Source organism: Cyclopterus lumpus, chromosome 11 (assembly GCF_009769545.1).
Source record: "Cyclopterus lumpus isolate fCycLum1 chromosome 11, fCycLum1.pri, whole genome shotgun sequence".
Lineage (NCBI taxonomy): Eukaryota > Metazoa > Chordata > Actinopteri > Perciformes > Cyclopteridae > Cyclopterus > Cyclopterus lumpus.
The window spans coordinates 22,763,402-22,788,120 of NC_046976.1; the positions used below are offsets into that span (position 1 = coordinate 22,763,402).

A 24,719-nucleotide genomic window follows, 5' to 3' on the forward strand; every position below is an offset into this window, starting at 1 on the left:
TATATATATATATTTATATATATATATATATATATATTTATATATATATATATTTTTATATATATATATATATATATATATATATATATATATATATATATATATATATATATATATATGCTCTCTGGTGGACTGAGTTCTGTGGTCCGATATTCAGATAAATACTTTACTGATTTAAAGGATTACAACAGGGTCGGTCTGTATTCAAGAGGAAGTGACCAGTTGCATCTCTTTTCTTCACGTTTACTTTCAAACGATAAACAAAAATAACATTTCAGTTAATTTATTAAAACATTCAAATACAAATTAATTTAAAATGTTGTATTCACTGTGACTTTCAGACTTTAAAACATGTTTTTATCAAAGAAAATATTCTGCTTCAATCCACATCTGTTTTATTAATTAAAGAATAGGACAACTTCAGAGCTCATCAGTACTCCGGTCTGAAGAAAGGCCCTGGTACTGGCCCTGAGTCTGGCCATGGTCATGGTCCACTGATTCGGAGCTGGTTCTGGCTCCGGCTGTCTGGTCCACCTTCTCCCGCCTCCTCTTCATCTCCGTCTCCGTGACCACGTAGAAGTCGTCCTCGGCTCTGGCTATCAGCTGATGTGGACTCTGGTCTCCGTCCTCCCGTCCCCCGTCCTCGTCCCGACTTTGCTCGGAACGGCTCCTCTCCTTGAGACGGATCTCTCTCTGCCGGGCCTCCAGGATCTTTTCTCGCTTCGTCTCTCGCTCAAACATCTGGTCTCATAGAAACAGGAACATTTGACTTGTTTTATTGAAACCTGATCTTCAGTTCTTCATGTTAATATAGTCTCACCGCAGCCAGCAGACTCTTCTCGTTCTTCTGGAGGGTGGACAGTCCGGAGCAGACCTCCAGCAGCGAGGCTCTGCCCTGCTGAGAGCCGCACGCCACCAGCCGTCCGTTGTCCTGCAGCCGGAGGCTGTACAGGGCCTCGTCACACACCTGAGGACCAGAAGCACCGTGAGAAGCTTCACATGCTGCCAGTTAAAAAAACACTAAACTCACCAATAACTCAGGAACTAGAGGGCTGAACACTGAAGACATCTTCAGTCGACCCCATGAAGCAGCAGCACGTCATGGAACCATTCAGAGATCAAAGGGTCCTGGTCTACTAACGTTTAGAGGGTCTGGTTGCTAGGGTTCGTTAATCCAGATAACCATTAGGACGGTTTAGAGGATCTGGTTGTTAGGGTTTGTTAAACCAAACAACCAGTAGAACCGTTTAGAGGGTCTGGGTGTTGAACTTTTCGTAGAAGAGGGTACTGCTGATCCAGTAAAAGCAGAGTCAGATTAGTGAGACGGACGCACCTTGAGACTCAGCGTGGGGTCGTTCTGTTTAAACAAGATGTCCCAGACATCCAACATGCCATCCATCTTCACAGTGAAGAAGACAGAGGGACGGACAGGACTCCAGCAGGCGTCCGTCAGATACGACATCTGATATCTGACAGGAGGTAAAGTCTGGTTTTAGTAACTGAGCAGAACGTCCACATGCCGTCCAAAAGTGTGAGGACAAATAGGACGGGAAAAGACTGGACAGAATGAGATCGTATGAAACAGGACAAGATGGTTTGACAAAAAGAAGAAGAAAAAAGGGAATAGAAATTAAACATGACGACATGGGAGCAGATTATCCAGAAACCTTTTTACTGATCTTTAAATGTGTCCTACTTGGTCCACAATATGGACGAGTCCTTGATGTCCTCAGACCAGATGCGGGCGGTCCAGTCCCCCACGGTGAGGAAGTTCTTAGGGAAGAACGGGTTCCTCTGCAGAGCGTAGACGGGTCCCTGGTGTCCATTGTACGTACAGACAATCTTCTCTGCCGGAGTCTTTGCCTTCCTGTTGCAGGACACGACGACCCCCTGTTCTGTCCCCACCATGAACTTAGTGGGCTGCAGAGACATATGGGACAGAGACCCGCTTAGAGACAGGAAGGGGAGGGACACACACGCTTAGAGACAGGAAGGGGAGGGACACACACGCTTAGAGACAGGAAGGGGAGGGACACACACGCTTAGAGACAGGAAGGGGAGGGATACACACGCTTAGAGACAGGAAGGGGAGGGACACACACGCTTAGAGACAGGAAGGGGAGGGATACACACGCTTAGACAGGAATGGGACAGGCACACGCTTAGAGACAGGAAGGGGAGGGACACACACGCTTAGAGACAGGAAGGGGAGGGACACACACGCTTAGAGACAGGAAGGGGAGGGACACACACGCTTAGAGACAGGAAGGGGAGGGATACACACGCTTAGAGACAGGAAGGGGAGGGACACACACGCTTAGAGACAGGAAGGGGAGGGATACACACGCTTAGACAGGAAGGGGACAGGCACACGCTTAGAGACAGGAAGGGGAGGGATACACACGCTTAGACAGGAAGGGGACAGGCACACGCTTAGAGACAGAAAGGGGAGGGATACACACGCTTAGACAGGAAGGGGACAGACACATGCTTAGAGACATGCTTAGAGACAGGAAGGGGACAGAAATACACGCTTAGAGACAGAGACACACACTCGGAGACAGGGAGGAAAAGGACGAGGGATGTTGGGGAGAAACTGGTCCGGGTGAGGAGCCAGACTAAGGTTGACTCAATGAATCTGAGTTTTGGGATCTAAGGAACCTCAGACCAGGGTCCCACATGTAGACATCTGATAGAGGCTGCCTTGGTGTGCTGATCCTGGTTGTTGCAGGAACATACAGATATAGGTGGGCTCACATATAGAGGCGGTGGGCTCACACTGCTCACTCGGTCTTTAAAATGGACTTCATGTTGGTGGCACCAACCAATCAATTCAATTCAGTTTATTTAGTATAGCTCAATATCACAAATTACAAATTTGCCTCAGAGGGCTTTACAATCTGTACACATACGACATCCCTGACCTTTGACCTCACATCGGATCAGGAAAAACTCCCCAAAAATAACCTTTGACAGGGAAAAAAGTGAAGAAACCTTCAGGAGAGCAACAGAGGAGGATCCCTCTCCCCGGATGGACAGAAGAATAGATGTCATGTGTACAGAATGAACAGCATTACAAAATTACATAAACACATTACATGAATATGACAATGTATGAATGGAACTCCAATCCATGAAACAGAAGGAGGTAGAGAGGAGGAGGGGGGGCGGGGCATCAGCAGGAGGCTGGCTCACGCGGGAGGCTGGCTCACCAGCATCAGACACTGCCAGGTCCAATGGACCCTATGAGACGTGAAGTCACAAATACTCCGGGGAGGAAGCAGAGTGAATAAGGTGCAATGGAGATATGTAAATTCATCCATAAGGAGAGAGAGAAGAGGAGATAGGTGCTCAGTGTATCCTAAAACATCCCCCAGCAGCCTATAAGCCTATAGCAGCATATCAAGGGGCTGGACCAGGGCAAACCTGATTCAGCCCTAACTATAAGCACTATCAAACAGGAAAGTCTTAAGTCTACTCTTAAATGAGGTGACTGTCTGCCCCCCGGACTGAAAGTGGAAGCTGGTTCCATAAAAGAGGAGCTTGATAACTGAAGGCTCTTGCTCCCATCCTACTTTTTAGGACTCTAGGAACCACAAGTAGCCCCGCATTTAGTGAGCGCAGCTCTCTAGTGGGGCAATATGGTACTACAAGCTCCTTAAGATATGATGGTGCATCACCAATCAAGGCTTTGTAGGTGAGGAGAAGAATTTTAAATGTGATTCTTGATTTTACAGGGAGCCAGTGCAGAGCAGCTAATACAGGAGTCATGTGATCTCTTTTCTTAGTTTTTGTGAGTACACAAGCTGCAGCATTCTGGATCAACTGGAGGGACTTAAGAGACTTATTAGAGCAGCCTGATAATAAGGAGTTGCAGTAATCTAGTCTGGAAGTAACAAACGCGTGAACCAGCTTTTCTGCATCTTTTTGAGACAAGATGTGCCTGATTTTTTAAATGTTACGTAGATGATAAAATGCAATCCTTGAGATTTGCTTAACGTGGGAGTCAAAGATAACACCTAAATTATTTACAGTGGTGTTGGATGCCAGGGAAATGCCATCTACAGAAACCACATCACCAGATAATTGATCTCTGAGGTGTTCAGGGCCCAGTAAAATAACTTCAGTTTTGTCTGAGTTTAACATCAGGAAGTTGCAGGTCATCCATGTTTTTATGTCTTTAAGACATTCTTGAATTTTAGCGAGCTGGTTGGTCTCCTCTGGTTTGATCGATAGATATAATTGAGTATCGTCTGCATAGCAATGAAAGTTTATGCAGTGTTTCCTGATAATGTTGCCCAAAGGAAGCATATATAAGGTAAATAAAATTGATCCAAGCACAGAACCTTGTGGAACTCCGTGATTAACGTTGGTGGTCATTGAGGCTTCATCGTTTACAAATACAAACTGAGATCGATCTGATAAATAGGATTTAAACCAACTTAGTGCGGTACCTGAAATGCCAATCGACTGATCCAATCTCTGTAATAGGATGTCATGGTCAATGGTGTCGAACGCAGCACTAAGGCCTAATAATACCAGTACAGAGATGAGTCCTTTATCAGCACTAAGGTCTAACAAAACAAGTACGGAGATGAGTCCCCTATCTGATGCAATTAGGAGGTCATTTATAATTTTCACCAGTGCTGTCTCTGTGGTGTTTTCTAAATCCTGACTGAAACTCCTCAAATAAACTATTCTGAGGTAGAAAGTCACACAACTGATTTGCGACTACTTTCTCAAGGATCTTAGAGAGGAAGGGAAGGTTAGAGATCGGTCTGTAGTTAGCCAACACCTCTGGATTAAGAGTGGTCTTCTTCAGGAGAGGTTTAATTACAGCTACTTTGAAGGAATGTGGAACATGGCCTGTTAGCAAAGACACATTAACAATATCCAGCAGAGAGGTGCCAATTAAAGGCAACACGTCTTTAAGCAGCCTCGTTGGGATGGGGTCTAAGAGACAGGTAGACGGTTTAGAAGTAGAAACCGTTGAAGACAATTGGTCTAGGTTGATGGGAGAAAAGCTATCCAAATATACACCAGGGCATACAGCCGTTTCCAAGGCCACTCCTCTTGATGACAGATCGGCACTGGTTGAGGGCAAGAGATCATCAATCTAGACTCTAATAGTTCAAATCTTTTCATTGAAGAAGTTCATGAAGTCATTACTACTGAGGTCTATAGGAATACACGGCTCCACAGAGCTGTGACTCTGTCAGCCTGGCTACAGTGCTAAAGAGAACCCTGGGGTTGTTCTTATTTTTCTCTATTACTGATGAGTAATAGGCTGCTCTGGCATTACGGAGAGCCTTTTTATATGTTTTAAGACTATCTCTCCAAACTAAGTGTGATTCTTCCAGATTGGTGGAACGCCATATGCTTTCAAGCTTTCGTGAAGTTTGCTTTAGGTCGCGGGTCTGAGGGTTCTACCAGGGAGCAAACCTCCTTTGCCTCACTGTCTTTTTCTTCAGTGGGGCTATCAAGTCTAGTGTCATTCTCAGTGAGCCTGTAGCACTATTGACAATATGATCAATCTGGGACAGACTAAAGTTAGCACAGGAGTCCTCCGTCACATTGAGACGTGGTATTGAATCAAATGCAGAAGGAATCGCTTCTTTAAATGTAGCTACAGCACTGTCAGTTAGACATCTGGTGTAGAAACTTTTGACTAACGGTGTACACTCCGGGAGTATGAACTCAAAAGTTATGAGGTAATGGTCTGACAGAAGAGGGTTCTGTGGGAAGACCTCCAAATGCTCAATGTCAATGCCATATGCAAGAACAAGGTCGAGGGTGTGGCCAAAGCAGTGAGTGGGTTTCTGTACTCTCTGACAGAAGCCAATCGAGTCCAACAATGAGATAAATGCAGCACTACGGCAATCATTATCAATATCCACATGAATATTAAAATCTCCTACAATAATAACCTTATCATTTTTAAGGACTAAACTTGATAAAAACTCTGAAAATTCAGATATAAATTCTGAATATGGACCTGGTGGCCGATACAGTATAACAAATAGAATTGGCTGTAATGTTTTCCAAGTTGGATGTGAAAGACTAAGAACAAGGCTTTCAAATGAGTTGTAGTTTAGTTTAGGTTTAGGATTCATTCATAGGCTTGAATCAAAGACGGCTGCTACTCCACCTCCTCGGCCGGTGCTTCGAGGAATGTGGCACCGGCCGAATGTGAGGTGAGTATTAATATGACAATCAAAGCCTCACTTTATTACATCTTCTCTTAGAGATACACGTTCATGAACGGCCACAAACATTTGGTTGTTGCTCGTCTTGCTATCTCACGCTGCACCAGTAGATCTGGTGGTTCTGATCCATGTAGTCAGCCTGCCGAGACTTGTACAACGGGTTCATAGCTTTTAGCTTGGATGCTAACTAACCAAACGGTGGTTGCAGATACCGGGTCAACACAAGCTACAATCTAAGTGAAGCCTCATCTCCACAGTCAGCCTTCAGTGCCACTCACTCATGTCTTACTGGGATCTGGGACTGACCAGGATACAAGTATACAAAGTTCTTCAAATGGAACGTTCCAGATAAACCTCACCATGGTAGACTCAAAATCCAGAGAGATGGCTCCTAAAGCTCGGTCCAGGTTTCCCTCCCTGCTCGGGTCCAGAACCAGACGCTCTGTGGGCTCGGTCAACTTGCGAACGTCCCACCACAGAACCTGATGGAAAGAAGATACTTTTACCCGTTTGTGATCATCACAGTCCCGGAGGTCCACCCGTCAGCCTACCTGTCCATCAGTAGATGCAGAGAAGATGTCTGTCCCAGTCTTGGACTGCAGCCAGATGATCTTGTAGACCGGGTCTCTGTGACTGTGCTCCACAGAGGAAATCTCCACTGGCTGGCTGCCTTTCCGAGTGTCCCAGTATGCTAAAACAAACACACCAACAGGTTATGAAACTCTTCACTGAGACAAACAGTCAGTCAGTCTTAAACCTGAACCCACCAATCTGTCCGTTGTAGCTGCCTCCCACCAGAGTGTGGCAGTCTTTGGGGTTGTATTCCAGACAGACGAGTGGAGACACCGGCTTCAGAGTCATCTCCGGTCTGTTAGGGTTCTCTGAAACCAAACGTAAATCCATCTGTGAAATCTGGACTCTGAATCCAGCTGCTGTCCATGCATCCATCTTACCCACCGATGTCCCAGATGTAGGAGTCCAGGCTCATGTCTTTGGAGGCTTTCTGGAACTCAAGGCACGAGTAGGCGGCCGCCAGCTTCCTGCCACCGTCAGGGTGCCACGACAGACCGGTGACGGTACGCTTCACCTTGTTAGGATCTCTGCAGATATACCAAGGATCAACTACAACCAAGAGCCAGAGGAATAAACACATTCCACGGCTCAACATCATTGGTTTCTCACTTGCCCAGTGCCAGTAAAAGATGAATATGATTTAATTTTTTTATTTAACCTTTATTTAGCCAGGCGAAATAGATTAAGAACCAATTCTTATTTACAACTGTGGCCTTCTTACCAAACCACATGACTTTGGTCTTAGAGGCATTTAATTGTAGATGCAGACTAGAGAAAGCCTGTTGGATTTTATTAAAACTGTGCTGAAGCTTTTGAGGGACTACGTCTGAAGAGGGCCCAATAGAGTAGAGGATTGTGTCATCTGCGTACAGATGGATAGATGAATCCACTACAGAACTTGCTATATTATTGATATAGATGGAGAAAAGAATAGGGCCAAGAATTGATCCCTGAGGGACACCTTTGGTGACTGGGAGAGGCTGCGAGAGAAGTTGCTCTGCTCTCACACATTGCACTCTGTCTGTAAGGTAGTTAGAGAACCAAGACAAGGAGGTCCCCGTGACTCCAATATGACTGAGCCTGTCAATGAGAACAGAGTGATGTACTGAGTCAAAGGCTTTGGCTACATCTATAAAAATTGCAGCACAAAACATCTTTGAGTCCAAGGCAGAAATGATGTCATTAAGGACCTTGAGGGTTGCTGTTATACAGCCATAGCCAGTTCTGAAGCCCGATTGAGCACTAGACAGAATATTGTAGGCTTCCAGGTAGTCGGTTAACTGACTACCCACAAGCCTTTCCAACACCTTAGACAGACATGGCAGAATAGAAATGGGCCTATAGCAATTTGGATCAGCCTGAAGGGCCCGATAAAATATGCAATCGGGAGATCAGCAATAATGCTTTCTAGTATCAGATCCCTCATAATGACACATAAACAAACCTAACAAAATAATAGGTCTATATTTTGCATTTCATTGACAAAAGTATGAACACAAAGAAGCTGTGCATCCTTCAAATGTAGATTTAGAATGTAATCGTTATAAATGAAGTTTCAAACTGTTCGGTTCTATTCCAGCAGGATTTGGGGTTACAAAGTAACTTCAGGGTAAACTCTGGGGTTTCAGTCCTCCTGAACCAAATAGTTTGAAGCTTCATTCGTTATATTTCTAAATCAACATTGTTCAATGTTGTTGGTAGCAGTTTCAAACAGGCTCCGTCGTGAAAAGTATTCCAGTGGTGTCTGTAGGTTTGTTTCCCACTATGTGATCCAAACTTTACAACAGTTAAAAAACATTTGTTCAACCTTTCAAAACCACTGCAGTCCAAAGCTGCTTTCTCTCAAACACAAAGACATTGATGATTTTAAATCTAATGAATTACTTTATTCATAGAGGATCTGACAGAAAGTTAATGCTTATTGGATTAGAACGGCAGACTTCACAATGTGGACACGTAGTGAATACTATTCTTTATGTCATGCGCTTTGGGATTGGTGGGGTAATGCATTTACAGTATAAACAAAAGCTGCATTCAAGTACTGATCTGGACATTGACCACCATGGCAACGTTCAGCCTACTCTGATTGTCAGGTTTATAAATATGTGAGATAATCTATTCGATAATAAAAATGTTTAATACTTTTCTCTTAAACTTCAGTCATAGAAAAACAATAGGTTGATATTTAACACTGTCAGCTGTACCTGAAGACGTTGATAGTCTTGGCAGATGGCGGCTCCTGAAGTTCCTCCACCTCCTCCTCGTCCTTCAAGTATTCCTGGTAGATGTCCACGGCATTGTTCTGTCTGATGCAATTCTCCATGACCTAGACCACACATGATGGCATCACACAGTGCCCTATGACATGCCAAACACTGACTTGGCTGTAACCGGGGACACACCAGACTGATCAAGAATCAACATCAGCTAAACGTCCGCCAAACTCTGCTGGCAGGTGAAGGGGGTCGACCTAGACGGAATGAAAAGGTAAAGGGGGTCAATGTGGACAGAGTAAAGCTAAAGGGGGTCGACGTGGACCGAGTAACGGTAAAGGGCGACGACGTGGACCGAGTAACGGTAAAGGGCGACGACGTGGACCGAGTAACGGTAAAGGGGGACGACGTGGACCGAGTAACGGTAAAGGGGGACGACGTGGACCGAGTAACGGTAAAGGGGGACGACGTGCACCAAGTAAAGGTGCAGGGGGTCGACGAGGACCGAGTAGAAGGGAAGTGGGACAACGTGGTCCGAGTAAAGGAGAAGTGGGTCGATGTGGATTGTGATCTTACGCTGCCCAGCTGCAGGATGCTGTTGATGTAGCTCTCGTCTTTCTCCACTTTCTTCCTGAAGCGGATGGTCTGTTCAATTTCCTGAGGGTTCACGTCTTTGGGCCACCCCCCCTCCTCGTGGTTTAGACCACAGCTGTCAGACTCAAAGCGCTCTGTGTTCACCTGCATACACAAAAACACCAGAGTCATCATGAAGAGGCTTCATATAACGTCCATCGTGGTCCGACTCTTTTATTCACAAACTAAAACCAACCATCAGGAGACTTCATCCACCAATCAGCAGGCTTTTTTCATATCTTATAATAAGCCACCTGAAACTTCATCAGAAACACAAGGACATGCATCCAGTCTGCAACGACTCAAAAATATACGTCTCAAGAAACTGACTCTGGTCTGTCCTCCTACCAGACTCTATACAATCTTTATCTACAAACAACCACATTTCAGAAAACAACATTGCCGGCGTGCAAGCAGAGCCCTCATAGCAGAGTCAACATGTGGTCACGTTAGAAATAATGCAGAGATGATCAGCTGAAGAGAAGACAGGTGTCAAGGTAGACTTTAATCTGGTTGAAAGGACTATAACACACACAAACTGGGGCCACAGAGGCCAAAGGGAACGATAGGAATCTGAGTTTGCAGAGATATTATAAGATGATATATGACCCTACATTAAATTACATTGCCTTGACCACAGATTTGGAATCTAAGCTCTCATTCAGAAGACAGCAACTTGACGTTGCAGTGGACCAAAGAAGACCTGGGCTCTTTGGGGATCAAAGAAGGACCCTTGCCAAGTTGAGAAATTCCTCTGCTATTGTCAGAAACACGTCTAGTTGATGTGTTGCTCACCTGGTGCTCCGACATGTCCCGGCAGGCCTGCAGGCCCTGGTCTCGGTGAGTTTTCTGGATGAATTGTGGAGCCAGACTCTGGTCTGTAGGAACGTCTACCAGCAGCTCTGCAGGGCGGTCGGAAAAGAGACACTGCCGGCCAAACTCAAGGCGGAGCTTTGTGTACACATGGACGATCTCCATTCCAGGGTTAGCTTTTAAACACCGGAGAACACAGACTTGCAGACTAAACACACATATCGACTGAACACAGACTTACAGATGGACTAAACTTGGAGAGAGGGTCCCTCAAGGCTCCGTTCTGGTCCCCTTCTCTTCTCTCTGTACATTAATTCTCTCGGCTCTGTCATTCTCTCTCATGGCTTCTCCTACCACAGCTATGCTGATGACACTCAACTTATCGTCTCGTTTCCTCAATCTGAAACACAGGTAGCAGCACGAATCTCTGCCTGTCTGACTGACATCTCTCAGTGGATGTCCGCTCACCACCTGAAAATTAACCCGGACAAGACTGAACTTCTCTTCCTTCCAGGAAAAGTCTCTCCCACCCACGACCTGACTATTAACTTCAACAACTCAGTGTTGGCCCCGCCCCCGACTGCCAGGAACCTCGGTGTGACACCTGTCAGTCAACTCTCCCTGACTGCCAACATTACCACAACAACACGCTCCTGTAGGTACATGCTGTACAACATCAGGAGAATACGACCTCTTCTCACTCAGAAGGCGGCACAGGTCCTGGTCCAGGCTCTGGTCCAGGTTCTGGTCCAGGTCCTGGTCATCTCGCGTCTAGACTACTGTAACTCCCTCCTTCAGGTCTACCTGCTAATGCCACCCGACCTCTACAGCTCATCCAGAATGCAGCAGCTCAACTGGTCTTTAACCTCCTAAATTCACCCACACTAATCTGCTCCTTCACTGGTTACCGGTGGCCGCAGCATCCACTTCAAAACATTGGTACTTGGGTACTGTGCTGCGAACAGATCGGGTCCAGTCTACATCCAGGACATGGTCTAACCTCACACCCAGGACATGGTCTAACCTCACACCCAGGACATGGTCTAACCTCACACCCAGGACATGGTCTAACCTCACATCCAGGACATGGTCTAACCTCACACCCAGGACATGGTCTAACCTCACACCCAGGACATGGTCTAACTGTACACCCCAGCTCGTTCACTTCACTCAGCTTCTGCCAATCGGCTTGTAGCTCCTTCACTTCGAGCTAAACACTCAACAAAGTCAGACTGTTTGCTGTGCTGGCTCCTCATTGGTGGAACGAGCTCCACATTGACATCAGGACAGGAAGTCTCTACACCTTCCGTCGCAAACTAAAAACACATCTTGCGACTATACCTTGAATGAAAAGATATCCTCTTTAGTGGCACTTACTTATGGTATTTCAGTAGTTTTGTCTTTCTTGAAGAAATGTTACTTTCTTGATTCTTATTGTTCTGAGTTTGTACTCGTTGAATGCACTTATTGTAAGTCGCTTTGGATAAAAGCGTCAGCTAAATGACATGTAATGAAACTAAACACTTATAGACTAAACTGATTGATTGACTAAACACAGACTTATAGACTAACGTTAAATAGATTCATAGACGGACTAAACACAGACTTATAGACCCACCAAACAGACCTAATGACTTAATTAATGACTATAAACAGATTAAATGTTTAAACTCACGGATCTCTGGTCGCGCAGATCGCCGATTCCTCGCAACTGGACGGAGTTAGCCGTCTCCTAGCAACACTAACACGCTATCAACAACACACGCGTCATCACTAAAGTCAACAAACAGATGTTTCTGTCACATTAGTTAGTTCGCCAACAGCAGTAACCAGTGGATATATGCAGTAATAAAGGTAGTACTCACGCACACTCACCACTTTATTAGGTACCTGTCTACTTCCGGGTTGGACCCCCTTTTGCCTCTTCTCAGAGATGTTGGTCCATAATGACATGAGGGCATCAGCAGCTGACCCATGATGGTCCACCTTATTTCAAAGGTGCTCTATTGGACTGAGATCTGGGGACTGGAGGGAACTCATTGTCATGTTCGAGAGGATTTGAGCTGTGTGACATGATGCAGGATCCTGCTGGAAGGAGCTGTCAGAAGGGGGACGGTTAGAGGCTGAGGCTAGATCTGGTCCCATGGGGGACGTTAGAGTCCAGTCAGCAGCTGATCTCCAGGTTTCTAAGTTCTTTATTAAAATAAAGGACAGGTGAAATGTGAACCTTTAATATTTAGTGCAGTTAAACAGTTTACAGACACAAATAAAAACAACCACCAAACAGCTTGAATCATGCAGGTCAGAAAAACAGCTCCACCACAACGAAGGTAATACTTCACACTATCAATGAATTATATATATATATATATATATATATATATATATATATATATCTCACTTGGTTACCTTGAGTTCTTCTTTGTTTTCCTCTCATACCTCAACCAGAACACGAGGTACTGCAGGTACTTTAAGAAGTACTCGTTACCTCTGGATGAGCACAAATACATAAATAGAGAAAATAAGTATTTTGTGTTTGTTAAAAAGCCGTCATAACTTTTACAGCTACATCTTCATGAGGTCCATTATTAAGCCGGTCCATGTGACCTCAGTACTTTACTAACATCTTCAAACAAACTTCAGAGCTTCAGATGATGCATGATGCATGTTTATGTTCATAAACAGACGTCTCTCCAAGGAAGAATGGCGGAAACGAGCAAGAACTCCAGGAACCTTTATGTGAAGTATTCCTTCAACACAACAACGATAACCAACATCATATCAATAATAATAATATCAATAATAATAATAATAAATATACACTCACACAAGGTCAGCTGAGATCTGAGTACAATAAAAACTGTTCCAGAGATCATAAATACAGTTTAAATGGCTTCAGTCTGAGGAGGAGCTTGATGTCACAAAATCTGAATTAAAATAATAACTCACAACTTTGATGTCCTTTTATACATCTGTAGACATGAGACCTTCTGGTTCTGAAGCCTCGTGAGTGGTTCTAAAGGCCTGTTCCTGTTCAGTTCTCAACTGTTCTTCAACTCCAACCCTTAGATGGTACCGTTCTGGTTCGCCACAATATGAAACCAAGTCATTTATGTTGAATATTTTAAGTGGAAATGTGACTCTTAACTTTTCAAAACCAGAACATTCTCTTTCCAGACCGATCCAGAAGGTTGTCTTTAGACCAATCCACAAGGTTGTCTGTACAGAACGATCCAGAAGGTTGTCTTCACAGACCGATCCAGATGGTTGAGGTCCAGGTTGTCTGTACAGACCACTACAGATCCAGAATTATCTCTTTGTAGACTATAGGGTACCCCGGTGGAAGAGACCTGTGTTGGCTTTACAGTTCAACTAGCCTGAAATCGTTGGCTACCTCCATTGGTCACATGACCCTCATCATTTCCTTGGGGTGGGGGATGGGGTCCCAGGAGTCGCAATAGGTCCCCGAATCAGAGCACTTTAATCTTAATGTTCTCATCAGTTTGTTCTGTCAGGACACAATTTACAGTCGGACAAATGAGCAGGAAGTGCGCCTGCAGCGAGAAGAAAAGAGTTCACGGACGGACCGCAGGAACGTCAGTGAAGAGTGTTCATCATTGTACCAGCAAAAGAAACCAATCAGTGGCATCTCTCCTCTCGGCCTCCGATTGGTCTGTTCATCTCTAACATCACTGAGCTAACATTGAATCAAACTAACATGCTAACAGGTGTAGGTTTAGTCGAGTCAAAGTTAGCTAGCTTGAGTTATGTTTCAAGCATTAGCATGTCACTGAAGTCCAGTCACATATGTTAGCATGTTACTAGCTTAAATCCAGTAAAATCTGTTAGCATGTTACTAGCTGAAGTCCAGTCAAATCTGTTAGCATGCTACTATTTGAAGTCCAGTCTAAAGTGTTCGCTTTGTCGGCTAGTTGCAGTCCAGTGTGAGATACTAGCTTGTGAAGTGAAGATGTGTTACAGTATTAACATTACTAGGGTCTTATCAGAACAAATGTGAATAATGTATTCTAATAAATCATACTGCCATTTTCTCTGTCTATATTTATCTCTATGAGCTGATCCGCAACACATCCAACACTTTTGGATTTTGCAGTGCTGTGTTTTATATGAGCTCACTGTCTTTGATTGAGAAATCCATGGAGATGTATCATAACCATTATGAAATGACCACGAGGCCTCGTATTGTCCATGGAGATGTATCATAACCATTATGAAGAGACCATGAGGCCTCGTATTGTCCACGGAGATGTATCATAACCATTATGAAATGACCACGAGGCCTCGTATTGTCCACGGAGATGTATCATAACCATTATGAAGTGACCACGAGACCTCGTATTGTCTTGCACACTCACGGTGTGGCATTTTACATTTGGGTGGAATGTATGGAGCACGAATCTTCCAATATTCTAAAAATCGCCAGCAAATATTCAGAATTTTCTTTCTGCTGTATATTAGCTAACTGTAGGTGTTGTATCAGGGTAGAATGTGTAGTAGCAGTCTGTCAGTTAGCATGTTAGCACAGCAGCCTGTTAGCTAACTGTATGTGTAGTACCAGTCTGTTAGCTATCTTGTTAGCTAACTGTATGTGTAGTACCAGTCAGTTAGCATGTTAGCTAACTGTATGTGTAGTATCAGTCTGTTAGCTAACTGTATGTGTAGTACCAGTCAGTTAGCATGTTAGCTTGCTGTATGTGTAGTATCAGTCTGTTAGCTATCTTGTTAGCTAACTGTATGTGTAGTACCAGTCAGTTAGCATGTTCGCTTGCTGTATGTGTAGTACCAGTCAGCTAGCTATCTTGTTAGCTAACTGTATGTGTAGTACCAGTCAGTTAGCTCGTTAGCACAGCAGCAGCAGCTCGTCGTCGCTGCTCTCCGTTTTGCCCGTGGCCTCCAGACAGGCGTCTGGGATCTGAGCCGTGTGGACCATCCCACAGTGTTCACAGGGGCCGTCCCGCCCTCCTCTGTTTCCACTATTGTGGCGGGGGGCGTGGCCTGTGGTAGAAGAAAGGTACGGTTCTAGCAGCGGCTGCCGGATGTCGGTGACAAGTAAAGAGGAGGAGTCGAAATCGGAGACTGGGATCAGGAGCTCCACATCTTCTTCTTCTCCGTTGTCTCGCTGCTCTACTGCCTCGGACCCACTTATACCGGTCTCCAGATGGTGAAGTGGACTGTGATTGGTCCAGTTCTGGTCCTGCCAGTTAAGGCTGGTTCTGGTCAAGTTCCTGGCGAGGCGATGCAAGTTCTGGACCAGTCGCTGCAGGGCAGAGGTGGGCGGAGCCTGGAACTCTGAGGCGTCGCTGTGTTGTTCAGGATCTGGACTGGGAGTTACCACGGGGGCAGGGCTTGATGGGGGCGGGTTCTCTCTGAGCCTATCACGACCTTGCCCACAGGTGGGCGTCGGGGTCACGGAGGAAGTCACAAATACTACCGCCTCCACGGCGGCGGAGGGAGGTGTCTTTTGCGGGAGGGGGGCGACGGGCCCGCCCACTGCGCCCAAGCCCCCTGTGTCCGTATCGTCCGAGTCCGGAGACAGCAGGTCTGAGCTCACGGTGCCGGTGCTGTCCTCCAGGTCAGCAGAGACAAGCGCCAAAGAACCGGACCGCCGCGACCGCGAGAAGGTGAAGAGACGACGCCACAGGTTGCTGTGACGTCCCGAGGAAGGGAGTCTCAGGGAGGTGAAGCCGAGCTGAGAGCGCACAGCCAGACGGAGGTTCTCCAGGACGGAAGCCTGAAGACAAAGAATACAAGAGATTATCTTTTATCTATAACAGCAGATGGTGACCATCAGACATTCTGATCCAAGTATCTGTACCTGGCTCCCAGAGCACACTGGGAAATCCTCCACAGGTGGGATCAGTCCCTGGGCGATCAGTTGACCATATGAGGGGGGGGCTTCCCTCCGAAGCAACTCTGCTTCCACTCTGGACAACTGGGTCTCAAATGACCTGGAATGACCAATAACACAGCTGGAATCACGCTGCTCACATCGCCCAATCACAAGCTGCATTCACAGAAGCAGTGACCAATCAGAGCCTACGGTCTCACCTGCGTTCAAACATGCGCAGTGAGTAGAGCTTGCAGGTGCAGCCGAGGGCTATGACCAATAGGAGGCCACAGATGAGGCTGCCAATGACGGCGGCAGTAATGACTCGGGTGGGAACGATGACGGGACAACTCTCCTCGTCGCTGCCGTCGCCGCAATCGTCCTGAGCGTCGCACACCCACGACTCAAACACACAGCGGTTGTTCTGCAACAAAAGTCAGAGGTCAAAGACGTTATTCTTTTCCTAAATGAACACGGCAAAATGTTCTTGATTTAATGCGTGACCGTTCAATGGTCCAGCACCTCCTGCAGGAGGAGGCTGACCGTTCTCTGGGCCAGCACCTCCTGCAGGACAATATATATATATATCCAGGATACACACTGTACTACATGGACTATGGTCCAGTACTTGAGGTTCTTGGTGTTAAAAGTGAGGTGAATAAAGTTCCACTGCACAGAACCGTAGAAAATCTGGAATTGATTTCTGGGTCAGGAGTTATGACGTATGAAGAGAAAACTCTGCTCTCAGGTTCTAGTGGAAGTTCATTATTTTTGTGAATTGGCATACACGTTCTTTACTTTACGAGTTGAATATTGATCAGCTGGTTGTTGGTACCTTGCAGTGGAAGTTTCCGGGCTGGCAGAAGAAGCAGTTCTTCTCGTCAGAACCATTAGGGCAGCGGTTCTGATAATTGCAGCGGTCCGATCGAGGGTAACAGGCTCCGTTTCTGGAACAGGGAAACTCATCCTCCTGACATGTAGAACAGTTCAGCTCATCACGACCGTTGGGGCAATGCCAGTACCCGTCACAGCGCTGCTGTTCGGTGTAACAGCCCCAGTTACCCCCACATGGAACCTCCCATGGCAGGCAGAACCCGTCCACCTGCAGAACCCAGAGAGAAAGGCACAGGTACAATTTAAACAGAACCCATCTACCTGAAGAACCCAGGGAGAAAGGCACAGGAACAATTTAAACAGAACCCATCTACCTGAAGAACCCAGAGAGAGAGACACACAGGAACAAGTTAAACAGAACCCATCTACCTGAAGAACCCAGAGAGAGAGAGACACACAGGAACAAGTTAAACAGAACCCATCTACCTGAAGAACCCAGAGAGAGAGACACACAGGAACAAGTTAAACAGAACCCATCTACCTGAAGAACCCAGAGAGAGAGAGACACACAGGAACAAGTTAAACAGAACCCATCTACCTGAAGAACCCAGAGAGAGACACGCAGGAACAAGTTAAACAGAACCCATCTACCTGAAGAACCCAGAGAGAGACACACAGGAACAAGTTAAACAGAACCCATCTACCTGAAGAACCCAGAGAGAGACACGCAGGAACAAGTTAAACAGAACCCATACACCTGAAGAACCCAGAGAGAGGAATAGGAACAAGTTAAACAGAAGCTGTTTACATTGAGAACCCAGAGAGACGCACACACACACGAGCAAGAGAACCCATCTATTTCACTAAATACACAAAGAACCATCACTCAGGTAAAACCAACACACCTGGTAGGTGACGTTGAAGCCTCTGGCAGCATTGATCTTGTCGGCGTAGAAGTGAACTCGCAGCTGACCGGAAGATGAAACCACAGCGACAGGCGCTCTGGAGTCGAAGGCAGTCAGCACCCTGAGGAGATGGCGAGGGTTCTCCTCCAAGCCGTCATACACCTTCACGTAGTCGCCGTAACCCGTCCCGTCCAGTTTAAAGTCAGTAAACCTCAGGACGACCTGCAGAAAGAGGAGGGATGCTAGCTTTACTTTGGGAGATCAAGGAGAAGCTGGAAGGAGATCTTTCTCTGCCAGGTCCATTTCTTGTTCTGAGGACAGAGGTCAAAGGTTACCTTCCTATGGTCTCCCGTGTCGATCAGCCAGGTGCAGTTACTTCCTGGAGGGTAAAAGTCTGGGTAGTTTGGAGAGCTGAAGGAGCCGTAGAAGTTCCTCAACCATTCTCCACAAGTGGGAACGTCACAGTCGATCTCATCCCCAAGGTCCTGGGTCAAGACAAATATCGGAAAATACATCAGATGTTTCAACCAAGAGTCCAAACATCAAGGTACTGCTGAGCGTTCCACCGAAAGCTTCTGTCAGGCTTTCAAGGGAGATTCTGGCCGATTGTTGAACCTCCGATTTAGGGGGGGGGGGGGGACCTTGGTGCTGGAACAACTGACCAGCAGTCCAGTCTACGTGTGTTTTGTTGGGTTAGAGAAGTCTTGTGATCACCAGGGTGTCCTGTGGGAGTGATGTGTACGGGGCTGTGACTCAGAACCAGCTGGTGGAAATGTTCCCAATGGATGTTGGCCTCCAGCAGAGTGTGTTTGGTCACCAACTGGTTGTTGTTTTCAAAATCTCTAGATGCCATTTTTATTATTTTACTTTTGAGAGTAACGGCCAATTCAGGAAACTAGCTGATTAATCCCTGTCTGTCATTTTGACTTCAGTGTTACAGGTACACTTGAAAAGACCAGGGGCAGTAGTCAGATCGAAAATAAAAAAAGAATGAGCAGATTATCACTGAAATCATATTATTTAATGAGAACAGCAACCAAAAGCAAACGACAGGTCCCAAAACCTGATGAAATGCATTGTGAATATGAATGAATATCAACTGTAACTGTGAATAAGAAAATGATCTGTTTTGGTTCTTTTTTATAAAAGGTTTTGACACCACCTGATATTGATCTGGATCAGATGGTGGGGAAGGCCCCTAAACTGACGGTGACCTGGGAACCTCTGGCTGAGGACCCTCGAGGCTGAGGACCCCTGAGGAACTTTCCATGCATCGGATTGGAAAGTGTGGAGCCTCAGCGGATTCACCAATATATAATATTAGATCGTTGATAATGCTGTCACACGGTCATGGCTGGTGTTGGACTGGGAGAACTGGTTTGTTACCTGGCAGTCGATGCTGCCGTCACACCTCAGGCTGTGGGGCAGACAGGTGTAGATCCGGGTGTAGCGGGACAGACAGGGGAACTGGTTCAGACTGCAGGGCTGGAAGGAGAACGGAGACTCAACGCACAGATCCTCATCAGAATTGTCTCCACACTCGTCCATGGAGTTACAGCGCCACCAATCTGGGACGCACTTCCCATTAGAGCAGTGGAACTGGTCCACGTCACAGCTGGAGACCTCTGCTTTACCTACAACAGGATATTATTGATTGATTACTTAAAGGACATCTGGTAATGTGGCAAAACTGATCAGGACTCTTTAAATATTTCTAATATATTCTGCTTCAGAACCTTGGACCTCCTCATGGATTGGCCAAGAGGTTCTGCTGATCAAAGTCCAGACAGGGACGTGTGTTCAAACCCCACTACACCCAGAGATCTGTGAACCAGATTAATACCCGCACAATTCAACGCTCTACAAGTCCTCACCAGTGATGTAGGAGAGCCTAAAGCCTTTTCCCGTCAGACTTTCGTCAGAGTGGAAGTGGATCCAGACGTGGTCCTGGGAGGAGATATAAGGTGGAGGCAAGGAGGAACCACAAACCCGGAGCCCATCCAGGCTCCTGTAGCTGCTGATGGACATCCAGTCCGAGGAGCAACGATGGGAACCCTGAAGGTCAAAGTCCTGGAAACTAAGAGCAGAGACGAGAGAGTATTGATTAAACGTTACATCTCTGATAACTGGTCCTGAACCCTGTTACCTCTCTGATGACTGGTCCTTAAACCTGTTACCTCTCTGATGACTGGTCCTTAAACCTGTTACCTCACTGATGACTGGTCCTTAACTCTGTTACCTCTCTGATGACTAGTCCTTAACCCTGTTACCTCTCTGATGACTGGTCCTTAAACCTGTTACCTCTCTGATGACTGGTCCTTAAACCTGTTACCTCACTGATGACTGGTCCTTAACTCTGTTACCTCTCTGATGACTAGTCCTTAACCCTGTTACCTCTCTGATGACTGGTCCTTAAACCTGTTACCTCTCTGATGACTGGTCCTTAACCCTGTTACCTCTCTGATGACTAGTCCTGAACCCCGTTACATCTCCGATGACTAGTCCTGAACCCCGTTACATCTCCGATGACTAGTCCTGAACCCTGTTACCTCTCTGATGACTAGTCCTTAACCCTGTTACCTCTCTGATGACTAGTCCTTAACCCTGTTACCTCTCTGATGACTAGTCCTTAACCCTGTTACCTCTCTGATGACTGGTCCTTAAACCTGTTATATCTCTGATGACTAGTCCTGAACCCTCTTACCTCTCTGATGACTGGTCCTTAAACCTGTTATATCTCTGATGACTAGTCCTGAACCCTCTTACCTCTCTGATGACTGGTCCTGAACCCTCTTACCTCTCTGATGACTGGTCCTTAAACCTGTTATATCTCTGATGACTAGTCCTGAACCCTGTTATATCTCTGATGACTAGTCCTGAACCCTGTTATATCTCTGATGACTAGTCCTGAACCACGTTACTTCTCTGATGACTGGTTCTGAACCCTGTTACCTCTCTGATGACTAGTCCTTAACCCTGTTACCTCTCTGATGACTGGTCCTGAACCCTCTTACCTCTCTGATGACTAGTCCTGAACCACGTTACCTCTCTGATGACTAGTCCTGAACCCTGTTATATCTCTGATGACTGGTCCTGAACCACGTTACCTCTCTGATGACTAGTCCTGAACCACGTTACCTCTCTGATGACTAGTCCTGAACCACGTTACCTCTCTGATGACTGGTTCTGAACCCTGTTACCTCTCTGATGACTGGTCCTGAACCACGTTACCTCTCTGATGACTAGTCCTGAACCCTGTTATATCTCTGATGACTAGTCCTGAACCCTGTTACATCTCTGATGACTAGTCCTGAAACCTGTTATATCTCTGATGACTAGTCCTGAACCCTGTTACCTCTCTGATGACTAGTCCTGAACCCTGTTATATCTCTGATGACTAGTCCTGAACCCTGTTACCTCTCTGATGACTAGTCCTGAACCCTGTTATATCTCTGATGACTAGTCCTGAACCCTGTTACATCTCTGATGACTAGTCCTGAACCCTGTTATATCTCTGATGACTAGTCCTGAACCCTGTTACCTCTCTGATGACTAGTCCTGAACCCTGTTATATCTCTGATGACTAGTCCTGAACCCTGTTATATCTCTGATGACTAGTCCTGAACCCTGTTACCTCTCTGATGACTAGTCCTGAACCCTGTTATATCTCTGATGACTAGTCCTGAACCCTCTTACCTCTCTGATGACTAGTCCTGAACCCTGTTATATCTCTGATGACTAGTCCTGAACCCTGTTATATCTCTGATGACTAGTCCTGAACCCTGTTATATCTCTGATGACTAGTCCTGAACCCTGTTACATCTCTGATGACTAGTCCTGAACCCTGTTATATCTCTGATGACTAGTCCTGAACCCTGTTATATCTCTGATGACTAGTCCTGAACCCTCTTACCTCTCTGATGACTAGTCCTGAACCCCGTTACCTCTCTGATGACTAGTCCTGAACCCTGTTACCTCTCTGATGACTAGTCCTGAACCCTGTTATATCTCTGATGACTAGTCCTGAACCCTCTTACCTCTCTGATGACTAGTCCTGAACCCCGTTACCTCTCTGATGACTAGTCCTGAACCACGTTACCTCTCTGATGACTAGTCCTGAACCCTGTTATATCTCTGATGACTAGTCCTGAACCCTGTTACATCTCTGATGACTAGTCCTGAACCCCGTTAGGACCATAAAAGTCTTAAGAACAACTTCTTGTGCCACATTTAAAAGTAATTTATGATGCAGTAAACATGAAAGCAGCCCTTACCTGATGGTGATGGTGTCTCCGGGTCGTGCTCTGATATTCCAGCTGCAGTTCAGTCTGGCCGGATACTGAAAGGGCCAACCGGGGCTGGTGATGACGCCGTTGGACGCCCGCAGGAGCTCTGCCACATCACCACAGGCTGGACAGACAGACAGTTAGACAGCCATACAGGTAGAATAACATTGCAGATGAAGCTCAGCTGGTGGGATATCATTGTGGCTGCTACCAACTTACCGTTAGAAATCCCTGACACATAGACATTGTCATTTCTCTGAGATGCAGAAATGCATCCTGGGAAAGACACAAACAGAATGGACAGAGAAAGTTCAGTCAAATCATTTGATTGAAATGTAACATCAGAACTATGTTAAATAAATAGTAATAGTTTCCTGTGAGCTTTAAACACACAAACCCTGATATCTTTCCACGTCAGGGCTGAACTAATCTAACACGACGAAGAGCTTAAATACAAATTATATCCTCAACAACCTGTCCACTGGTTTAAAGTTGCAACCACAAATGAATCTACTTGAAACTATTTTGACCGCCGATTTATCCTTTAAAGGATTTCAATTTCAATTCAATTCAGTTTATTTTGTATAGCCCAATATCACAAATTACAAATTTGCCTCAGAGGGCTTTACAATCTGTACACATACGACATCCCTGACCTTTGACCTCACATCGAATCAGGAAAAACTCCCCAAAAATAACCTTTCACAGGGAAAAAAGGGAAGAAACCTTCAGGAGAGCAACAGAGGAGGATCCCTCTCCCCGGATGGACAGATGAATAGATGTCATGTGACCAGATGAACAGAGTTACAGAGTTACATAAACACATTACATGAATATGACAATGTATGAATGGAACTCCAATCCATGAAACAGAAGGAGGTAGAGAGGAGGGGGCGGGGCATCAGCAGGGCCAATGGGAGGCCGGCTCACCAGCATCAGACACCTCCAGGTCCAATGGACCCTATGAGACGTGAAGTCTTCAAGCACTCAAATATTTTTCTTATGAACTGAATCTCTTTATGCACCGTTGAAGACGTTAGCTTGGTCTTAAACCTTTAGCCAAGAATATGACCAGCCGATCAATCAATCAATTAAAATTAATTCTGTTTCCTCAGCTGAAGCTAATTAGCCAATGTACAGAACACCAAGACATGTTGGATGGTTGATGTGATATGGTTGAAACCCCTGATAGTTATTGATTATATCATAAAAGTTAGTGAACTCACCTGACAGTACAAGCAGGTAGACCACTGGCGGGATGCGCCTGCAGCCTGTTCTGAGGGCCATAATAACCCTTTAGATGAGGAGGGTCACTGACTTCATGTCAGAAAACACAACCTGTCTGTCTACCCTGACCCTGTCTGTCTACTCTAACCCTGTCTGTCTACCCTGACCCTGTCTGTCTGTCTACCCTAACCCTGTCTGTCTGTCTATCTATCTATCCTGATTCTGTCTGTCTACTCTAACCCTGTCTGTCTACTCTAACCCTGTCTGTCTGTCTGTCTATCTATCTATCTATCCTGATTCTGTCTGTCTACTCTAACCCTGTCTGTCTACTCTAACCCTGTCTGTCTGTCTGTCTGTCTGTCTATCTATCTATCCTGATTCTGTCTGTCTACCCTGACCCTGTCTGTCTATCTATCCTGATTCTGTCTGTCTACTCTAACCCTGTCTGTCTGTCTGTCTATCTATCTATCTATCCTGATTCTGTCTGTCTACTCTAACCCTGTCTGTCTGTCTGTCTGTCTATCTATCTATCCTGATTCTGTCTGTCTACCCTGGCCCAAACTAACCCAGTCTGTAACCCTCACAGAGCTCTGACGTCAGTGCCCGGCTCCAAACAAAGGCTAACCGCCAGCTGTGACTCGTTAGCTCAAGAGGAACATTTATTCACGAGCTCTGAGGTCTGAGACATGACGTCATAAAGCCTGAACAGACCATAATCATATAATATACTACCTTATATAATATACGGTTGTTTCTATCAGGGAATCCACCACTAGCTAACAGCTAACGAGCTAAGCGGCTAGCTGGCCTGTCCTCCTCCACAAGGACAGCTAACCCGGGTCAATATGGGCTAACCCGCGTCAATCTGAGCTAATCCGAGCTACTGAACGCAACATGGAGAAGTTAGCAGTGCGAGCGTCTGATGACATCTTCAGTTAGCAGCTAGCTGTTAGCTCCGAGAACAACAACAGTCCGCAGCGGTGACCAGAGAGAGTGCGCCTGCGCGTGAAGTCATGAAGCCATCTGGCCTCTACGTTTACAGTGTAATCCCCGGATGTGGAATACTTTCATGACGTCACGATACCGTTTAATATATTCATTCGGCCCAAAATCACTAATGTCCCTTAGAGGGTTTTATAATCTGATCATAATTATAATATTAATATATTAATATAATAGTA

General features: G+C 45.8%; 2 protein-coding genes across 3 annotated transcripts in view; both read right to left on the reverse strand.

Moving 5' to 3' along the window:
• Nucleotides 1–227: 227 nt before the first annotated feature.
• The window catches only part of dnai2b (dynein, axonemal, intermediate chain 2b), a 28,745-nt gene continuing 4,253 nt past the window's right edge, over nt 228–24,719 (reverse strand). The window contains exons 1-12 of one of the 2 annotated variants that reach the window (XM_034544517.1): nt 12,114–12,303; nt 10,421–10,614; nt 9,569–9,730; nt 8,984–9,105; nt 7,164–7,306; nt 6,974–7,087; nt 6,758–6,897; nt 6,566–6,688; nt 1,697–1,920; nt 1,334–1,469; nt 821–967; nt 228–741 (exon numbers count right to left, since the gene is read on the reverse strand). In XM_034544517.1, coding sequence (XP_034400408.1) covers nt 421–741; nt 821–967; nt 1,334–1,469; nt 1,697–1,920; nt 6,566–6,688; nt 6,758–6,897; nt 6,974–7,087; nt 7,164–7,306; nt 8,984–9,105; nt 9,569–9,730; nt 10,421–10,603 — 1,815 coding nt within the window. In that variant the 5' untranslated portion in view covers nt 10,604–10,614; nt 12,114–12,303 and the 3' untranslated portion in view covers nt 228–420. The other variant, XM_034544518.1, reaches the window with a different exon arrangement.
• lrp12 (low density lipoprotein receptor-related protein 12) lies at nt 12,654–23,747 on the reverse strand. Its single transcript, XM_034544516.1, has 11 exons — nt 23,538–23,747; nt 22,531–22,587; nt 22,300–22,435; nt 19,900–20,102; nt 19,412–19,659; nt 18,361–18,510; nt 18,026–18,247; nt 17,122–17,388; nt 16,508–16,710; nt 16,275–16,407; nt 12,654–16,190 (listed from the first exon to the last, which is right to left on the reverse strand). Exons 1-11 carry the CDS (start codon nt 23,596–23,598, stop codon nt 15,300–15,302), a joined length of 2,571 nt encoding a protein of 856 aa, XP_034400407.1. The 5' UTR covers nt 23,599–23,747; the 3' UTR covers nt 12,654–15,299.